The sequence below is a fragment of the Ailuropoda melanoleuca genome, chromosome 3, assembly GCF_002007445.2.
Source record: "Ailuropoda melanoleuca isolate Jingjing chromosome 3, ASM200744v2, whole genome shotgun sequence".
NCBI classification, from domain to species: Eukaryota; Metazoa; Chordata; class Mammalia; order Carnivora; family Ursidae; genus Ailuropoda; species Ailuropoda melanoleuca.
This window is the reverse complement of record NC_048220.1, coordinates 28,724,543-28,733,917: the sequence shown is the minus strand read 5'-3', so window position 1 is coordinate 28,733,917 and position 9,375 is coordinate 28,724,543. Positions and strand designations below refer to the sequence as shown.

Sequence of the window (9,375 nt, the reverse complement as noted above, 5' to 3'; positions counted from 1 at the left end):
TTCCACGGACACGCTGGCCGTGGCGGAGAGCGAAGGCGAGCCTCCGTCCCGCGCGGTCACTACTAGAACATAGTTCGCCACGCTCTCACGGTCCAGGGCGCTGTCCAGCACCAGCGAATAGTAATTCTTGAAGGTGGACACCAGCTTGAAGGGGACATGGGGTGTTAGTGAGCAAATCACCTCCCCATTAGCTCCAGAATCTCGGTCAGACACGTTAATCAAGGTGATGACTGTGCCCGGCTGAGCATTCTCTGAGATAGGGAGAGACAGGGAAGTAACAGTCAACTCTGGAGCGTTATCATTAGCGTCCAAAACTTGCACATGAACTGTACAGTGACCAGCTAGTGGTAGGAAGCCTTTATCGATAGCTTCTACTCGAAGTTTGTAGGTTTTACTTTCTTCAAAATCGATATGTCCTATTGCTATAATTTCTCCACTTACGGCATCTATGTAGAACTTAGATTTTTTATCTGGGGAAACATCACTAGAGAATGAGTAAGTAATATCCCCGTTCAAGCCTTCATCCAAATCTGAGGCGTTAAGCTTAATTACCAAAGTTCCATTGGGAACATTTTCTGGTAATTTCACAGTATATAGTGTTCTATCGAAAGCTGGGGCATTGTCATTGGCGTCCAGCACTTTGATGAATAACTGAACGGTGCCGGTCAGCTCAGGTTTGCCTCTATCAGTGGCCATGAGCAATAAATTAAGTTCCGGAGACTGTTCCCTGTCTAAAGGTTTCCGTAATACAAGTCCAAGAGGTTTTACCTGTTCGTCATTTGTTGGTACGTCCAGAGAGAAAAACTCATTGGGGCTCAGTCTGTAAGTCAACAGAGCGTTCTCCTCCATATCTGCGTCGGAAGCGCCCTCTAGTGGAAACCGAGAGTCAAGCAGCCTGGATTCTGCTATAAATAGATTCTTTTGTGTCTGGGGGAACACAGGCGGGTTGTCGTTAATGTCCTTCACCTCCACCTCTACATGGAAAACCTGCAGCGGCCTGTCCACGATCACCTCCAGGTGGATGCTGCACTCCGCGCTCCGCCCGCACAGCTCCTCCCGGTCGATCCGAGAATTCACAAACAAAATGCCATTCTGCAAATTTACCTCCAGAAGGTCCCCGTGGCCTTTAGACGCCACCCGGAACAGGCGCGGCACCAGCTCCGCCAGCTCCAGCCCCAAGTCCTGGGCGATGCGTCCGACGAACGTGCCGTGTTTAGCCTCCTCCGGGACCGAGTAGTGGACCTGGCCGCTTGTGCTCTCCCAGGCTTTGATAATTATGAAAAACAGCAGTAGATGCCGGTGCCCCCGGTCGCCTCGATTCGAGTACACCATTTCAAATTAATTGGTTTTTTAAATTCAAATCGTAACTTGTCTCAAAATTTGGAAGAATCTTCTTATCTCTTCCTTGCTATCCTGAAGTGCTCGCCATTGTTCGACATCCCCGTAGTGAGAGTGAAGTCTTTCCAATACGAAAAGGGATGACTTACTGTTGTCTTGAATGAGAAAATTTCGCGGTAAAGAGCGACATCATGTGGCCAAATAGTAAGTACGAACTACAAATATCAACTTTTTATTAATAAATGTGAAGTTTTATTTTAACCGTTGATTTTCCCCCCTTCAGTTTCGTTAAAGCACAGGACAATGCTTCTCATGTTTGCTGAAAGCATTGAGACTTAACTTCTAAACATTTAGTGTGACTATTACTGTGGTCTCCTTATGGCTTGAAAATGCGTTTTCTCACAGTTTTAAAATAAAAATAAAAATCTGACAATAAAGCGAATCATAACAGGAACACTAAGTTTTAAAATATTTTGGTCAGAGTTCAGGTATACTCCATTTTCTTAGATTTCTGTTAAGAAAACTCTTGGTCTCTCTAGGGACCCAAGATCCCAAGTATTTACTAATGGAAGAAAAACTTAGAAGAGTTGTTTGTTTTTAGGAAGCAAGTGATATAAGCAACTAATTCATATACTTCTCCTGAGAAAACACAGTAATAGAATGTTTAGGGGATCATTTGTACTAAGGAGGAATCATTTGTAGTAAGAGAATTTTGCATGGAGGAAGTATTCTGAATTTTTCTTTTCATCAGAATTTATAAACTCTCTTCCAAAAGTTCAAGGTTCTTATCTCTGTATTCTTTTCATCCTTTCTAAGCTCCACATTTTATGAATATCTACCTGTTTTTACAACCTCCAATTTTAGATTATGTATTTCATAACATAAATTTATTTTCATTAGATAAATGTTGCTACTCATCTGTCATACTTATGGTAGTCCTTTAATCAAGTTTGGGGTGTTTTATCCTTTTAAATTTTACTTCACACAGCAGTTTTTCTTGAATGCTTCATTCCTATGTTTCCAAGTGCAAATTAAATAATTACACATGTATTGCTTTCCAATTTTGATTATCTGCCTAAATGAGTTTTTTCCAACTTGTATATGTTTTTAATTAGCACAAAAATGGACGATAAAACCACATAGGCATACCATTTATATGGTAACACTAAATAAGAGCATGTACACATTTTAAAACCACATTTCTCACAATTAATTGTCTTCAATACCATTTAGTCATATAATTTATAGTGGCATAGGTTTATAAAAATGTTTAAGACTGGTTGGTAGTCTTAGTCTTAACTTAGATTTCCTTTTAAAGTGGAGAATAGGGGAGCTAGTTATGAGTTAAACAGTATTTCTGGATAGCATGTTGACTATAAATTCAAAAGGTACATTGATATCAAACAGTAAATATGAATATGACTTATTTAAGCCTACTGGTTCACATTTTTTAAAGCACCCTCATTTGTTTAAAGTTAAGTACTATAGATGGTTCTTGAAAGTCTATTGTGGACATATTAGTCCAACTAGTTGGGGGCTGCAGGGGTGAACTATGTGACCATCCAAATCAGAGCCTGATTTAGAGTTAAAAAATCAAACTACATCACAAAAAAGTTACAGTCATGGGGAACATAATTAGTCATTCCGATAATACAGCTGCCAAAGCTCACATCATCCTGGTGACTCTCCTTTACTGTTTTTTTAAAGATTTTATTTATTTATTCGACAGAGATAGAGACAGCCAGCAAGAGAGGGAACACAAGCAGGGGGAGTGGGAGAGGAAGAAGCAGGCTCATAGCGGAGGAGCCTGATGTGGGGCTCGATCCCATAACCCCGGGATCACGCCCTGAGCCGAAGGCAGACGCTTAACCGCTATGCCACCCAGGCACCCCTCCTTTACTGTTTTGACTTACACATACCTTTCTTTTATTTTTTTTTTTACTTTTTAAAAAAGATCTTATTTATTTATCTGAAAGAGAGAGAGAGAGAGAGAGAGAGAGAGAGATAAGGAGCAGGGGGGAGGGGTAGAGGGAGAAGCAGGCTCCCCACCAAGTAGGGAGCCCAACAGAGGCCTCAATCTCAGGACCCTGGGATCATGACCTGAGCTGAAGGCAGATGCTTAACTGACTAAGCCACCCAGAAGTCCATAACTTCTTTTAAATAAGCAAAAAATATAAATGTTCACCAAAATTCTGGAAGTCACTGAATTCAATTCTGAATGATAATATCAATTCTGAATGATAGTAGTTTTGGCATTTGATATTACAGTCACTTTCATTACAAATAGTTTCTTCATTCTAGGTCAAGGTGAGGTAAAATAGGAAGAATATGATTCCCAAATGCAGAGTCTTGAGTTATGAAGCATACAGCTGAATGTGCACATGCATGAGGCAAAGCTACCTTTTGCTAGGCTGTAATATGTTGCAGCTCAGCATGATCTTGAAGTACTTTTTTTTTCAGAGAGAGAGAGGGCATGCAAGCATGTGCACATGTAAGCATGGGTGGGAGGACAGAGGGAGAGGGAGAGAGGGAATCTTAAGCAGGTTCCACACTGGGCTCCATCTCATGACGCTGAGATCATAACCTCAGGCGAAATCAAGAGTCAGAAGCTTAACTGACTGAGTCACCCAGGTGCCCCTGAAAGTCCTTCTTAAGAGAGGGTTTCCAGAATGCATTGTTAGCTCCAGGATGATTTGGTTGAAGACTGGTTACACTAGTAATTTTCTTTCCGCATTGCCCAGTTCTGCCGAGATTGCAACTCTGTTGTTGTTTTGAAAACCTTGTCCAAAGGGGTTTGTTGCCATGTTTCAATTTTCTGTTCCAACCATGTTCAGTGGCAATGAGTTGGCATTAATCACCAGGGCCACAAGAGAACCTGGGACTTCCTTGCTGTGGGATGGCATTCTCAAAGGGGGCACCACGAGGCCACCAAATGGAGCCCAGCATGAAGTTCCACAACCTGCTGGCCTCCACTGTGCTTCTGCCTCCTGACTCTGCCCAAATGAGTTTTCAGTATTGCTGCTATCCTGGATTATTTCAATAGCTTCTTATTGTGTTATCTTGCCACAACCCCATTTATCCTTCACTAAATCCTGACAGTCATCTTCCTGAAACACACCTTTTATTACTGTTGTTTCATACTTGTAGTTTTCACATGACTTTAGAGGTGAGTCAAAATTTCTTAGTCTAGTATTCTAACTTAACCAAGAACTTTTTCTCATATTACTTTTCCTGCCTTATCTCATACCCCTTCCTGTAAGAACCATGTTTTGACCAAAGCAGACTATTCTGTTTCTGGACACATTGGGATTTTCTGTGTACTCATTTACTTAAGTTTGTCTGTTCCCAGGAATGCCTGTCATGTCCAGTATTCTCTCAGAGGAAACTTCTCCTTTTTTAAAAAAGATTTTATTTATTTATTTGTTTGTTTGTTTGTTTGTTTAGGGAGAAAGAGAATCTCAAGCAGACTCCACTTTGAGAGTGGAGCCTGATGAGAGGCTTGACATTCTCCAGAATAGATCACATACTGGGTCACAAATCAGTCCTCAACAAATAGGGAAAAACTGAAATCGTGCCATGCACCTTTTCTAACCACATATGAAACTACAAGTCATCCATAAGAAAACATTTGGAAAGATCCAAATACATGGAGGTTAAACAATATGTTGCTAAACAATGAATGGGTCACCCAGGAAATCAAAGAAGAGATAAGAAAAAAAAGTACATGGAAACAAGTGAAAATTAAAACATGATGGTCCAAAACCTTTGGGATGCAGCAAAGGCAGTCTTAAGAGGGAAGTTGTTAGTAATACAGGCCTACCTCAAGAAGCAAGAAAAATCTCAAATAAATAGCCTAACCTTACACCTAAAAGAGCAGAAGAAAGAGGGAAATAATAAACATTAGAGCAGAAATAAATGTTAGAGAAACTAAAAAAGCAGTAGAATGGATCAATGAAACCAGAGGTTGGTTCTTTGAAAAGATTAATAAAATTGATAAACTTCTAGCCAGACTTAGCAAAAAGAGAAGGGACCCAAATTTTAAAAAATCACAAATGAGAGAGGAGAAATAACAACCAAATCCACAGAAATACAATTTTAAGAGAATATTATGAAAAACTATATGCCAACAAATTGGACAACCTTGAAGAGATGGATAAAACCCTACAAACATAAACTGCCAAAACTGAAACAGGAAGAAATAGAAAACTTGAACAGGCCAATCACCAGTAAAGAAATTGAATCAGTAATCAAAAATTCCCAACAAACAAAAGTTCAGGGCCAGATGGCTTCAAGGAAAATTCTACCAAAGATTTAAAGAAGAGTTAATACATATTCTTCCCAAACTACTCCAAAAAAAGAATAGAATTCTATGAGGCTAGGGGCGCCTGGGTGGCTCAGCCCTTAAGCATATGCCTTCGGCTCAGGTCATGATCCCAGTGTCCTGGGATTGAGACCCACATCCGGCTCCCTGCTCATCGGGAAGCCTGCTTCTCCCTATCACACTCCCCTTGCTTGTGTTCCCTCCCTCACTGTCTCTCTCTGTCAAATAAATAAATAAAATCTTTAAAAAAAAAAAGAAAATTCTATGAGGCTAGCATTACCCTGATGACAAAACCAGATAAAGACTCCACTGAAGAAAAGAACTACAGGCCAATATTTCCAATGAACATAGATGCAAAAATTCTCAATAAAATACTAGCAAACCAAATCCAACAATACATTAAAAAAATCATTCACCATGATCAAGTAAGATTTATTTCTGGGTTGAAAGAGTGGTCCAATTTTTACAAATCAATCAACATGAAACACCACATTAACAAAAGAAAAAATAAGAACCATATGATCCTTTCAGTAGATGCAGAAAAAGCATCTGACAAAGTACATGATAAAGGCCCTCAACAAAGTAGGTTTAGAGGGGACATTCCTCAACATAATAAAGGTCATCTATTAAAAACCCACAGTTAATATCATCCTTGATGAGGAAAAACTGAGAGCTTTTCCTCTATGGTCAAGAACAAGACAAGGATGCCCACTCTTACCACTGTTACTTAATATAGTACTGGAAGTCCCAACCACAGCAATCAGGGAAAAAAAGGAAATAAAAGGAATCCAAATTATCAAGGAAGAAGTAAAATTTTCATTATTTGCAGGTGATGTGATAATCTATACAGAAAACCCAACAGACTCCACCAAATAATTGCCATAACTGATAAATGAATTCAGTGAAGTCAAAAAATACAAAATCAATGTACAGAAATCTGTTGCATTTCTATATACCAATAATGAAGCAGCAGAAAGAAATTAAATAATCAAGCCCATTTACAACTGCACCAAAAACAGTAAGATACCTAGGAATAAACGTAACTAAAGAGGTGAAAGACATGTACTCTGAAAACCGTAAAGCACTGATGAAAAAAATTGAAGATGACAAAAATGTAAAGAAAATGTCAATACTACCCAAAGCAATCTAAACATTTAAAGCAGTCCTTAGCATAAGATCAGCAGCATTCTTCACACAGATAGAAAAAACAATCCTATAATTTGTATGGAATGAAAAAAGATCCCGAATAGCCAAAGCAAGGTTGAAGAGCAAAGCTGGAGGCATCACAATTCCGGACTTTGAGTTATATTACAAAGCTGTAATGATCAAGATAGTATGGGATTGGCACAAAAACAGAAACAGAGACCAACAGAACACAATGGAAAATCCAGAAATGAACCCACAACTATATGGTCAATTAATCTTCGACAAAGCAGGAAAGAATATCCAATGGGAAAAAAACAGTCTCTTCAACAAACGGTATTGGAAAAATTGGACAACAACATGCAAAAGAATGAAACTAGACCATTTTCTTACAGAAAATGAAACACAAAAATAAATTCAAAGTGGGTTACAGACCTAACTGTGAGACTCGAAACCATAAAAATGCTAGAAAACACAAGCAGTAACATCTTTGACACAGACATAGCGATTTCTTTCCAGATATATCTCCTGAGGCCAGGAGCAAAAACTACTGGGACTTCATCAAGATAAAAAAGCTCCTACACAGTGAAGGATTCAATCAACAAAGCTAAAAGGCAACCTACAGAATGGAAGAAGATATTTGCATATGACATTTCTGATAAAGGGATGGTATCCAAAATATATTAAGTATTAAAAACTCAACACCTAAAAATGAAAAATCCACTTGAAAATTGGTAGACAACATGAATAGACATTTTCCCAAAGAAGACATACAGATGGCCAAGAGGTTCATGAAAAAATACTCAACATCACTAATTATCAGGGAAACACAAATCAAAACTACAATGAAATATCACCTCAACCTGTCAGAATGGCTAAAATCAACAACACAAGAAACAACAGGTATTGGCCAGGATGGGAAGAAAGAGGAACCCACTTTCAGTGTAGGTGGGAATGCAAACTGGTGCAGCCAACTCTGGAAAACAGCATGGAGTTTCATCAAAGTTTAAAAAATAGAACTACCCTACCATCCAGCAATTGCACTACTGGGTATTTACCCAAAGGATACAGAAATACAGATTCAAAGTGATACACGCACCCTGATGTTTATAGCAGCATTATCCATAATAGCCAAAAATAGAAACAGCTCAGGTGTCCAATGACTGATGAATGGATAAAGAAGATGTGATACACATGTATATACACAATGGAACATTACTCAGCATAAAAAAGAATGATATCTTGCCATTTTCAGCAATGTGGATGGAGCTCTAGAGTATCACGCTAAGCAAAATAAGTCAAAGACAAAGACCATATGATTTCACTCATATGTGGAATTTAAGAAACAAAATAAATGAGCAAAGGGGAGAAAAAGAGCGAAAGAGAAAGAGGGAGAGAGGCAAGCCAAGAAACAGACTCCTAACTATGGAGAATGAGTTGATGGTTACCAGAGGGGAGGTGGGCGGATGATGGGTTAAATAGATGACCCCGATTAAGGAATCCACTTGTGATGAACACCAGATATTATATGAAAGTGCAAAATCTGTAAATTGCACACCTAAAACTAACATAACACTGTATGTTAACTAACTGGAATTTAAATAAAAACTTGTTTTAATCTTCATTTTATATTTTTTTAAGATTTTATTTATTTATTCGACAGAGATAGAGACAGCCAGCGAGAGTGGGAGGGAACACAAGCAGGGGGAGTGGCAGAGGAAGAAGCAGGCTCATAGCAGAGGAGCCTGATGTGGGGCTTGATCCCATAACGCCGGGATCACGCCCTGAGCCGAAGGCAGACGCTTAACCACTGTGCCACCCAGGCGCCCCTAATCTTCATTTTAGAGAGAGAGAGACAGCAAACTAGCAGGGAGCCAATGCTGACTGGATCCCATGACCCTGGGATCATGATCTGAGCAGAATGCAGATGCTTAACCAACTGAGCCACCCAGGCACCAAAATAAAAAACTTTTTAAAAAGAAGAAATATCTCCATGAAAAGCAACACACCAAATGAAATTCAAATATAAGAGATTTGCAGTGTCTGAGCAATACAGATTTTATATGAATTTACTTGATCAAAGTGCAATTTCCCTTGATTTCTATTTAATGCCTATTTGGATCAAATGCAAAGAAATGAAAATTCTACATAAATAATTAGAAAAAATACTACTATTTATGCATATTAAAAATGCACCACAAATAGGTCTAATGTCTGATTCCAGTTTAAATTAAGACTAATAACAAACTAAATAGATTACAATAGTTAACAGAAAAAATGAACATTTTATATTAAGTAAATTTATTCAAAATTTTTAAAATTGAAAAATGTAAAAAGAAATTCTACAGAAACAATTTAATATTTCATGTGTTTATTCACCGTTAATTATGAAAATCCAGACTTACCTTGGCACAATGTTCATCATTTAAATCCTGTTGCTCGCTCATATCACCCACTACCATACAGGGTGGATGACTGGGGCTGAAGGCCATGAGGTCGGCCTTGGGCGGGCCCTCCCCAGAGCACACCCTCTGCCGCCTCTGCTGCGAGTACGACCAGCTCCCCACCGCGCC

At 39.0% G+C, this 9,375-nt stretch overlaps 1 protein-coding gene and 1 pseudogene across 1 annotated transcript in view; both read right to left on the bottom strand.

The window, feature by feature from the left end:
- The window catches only part of LOC117801371 (protocadherin alpha-3-like), a 46,278-nt gene that overhangs the window by 34,645 nt on the left and 2,258 nt on the right, over positions 1 to 9,375 (bottom strand). The window contains 2 exon segments of the mRNA XM_034655628.1: positions 13 to 972; positions 7,234 to 7,237. Coding sequence (XP_034511519.1) covers positions 13 to 972; positions 7,234 to 7,237 — 964 coding nt within the window.
- On the bottom strand, positions 3,547 to 4,466 carry LOC109489075 (annotated as a pseudogene).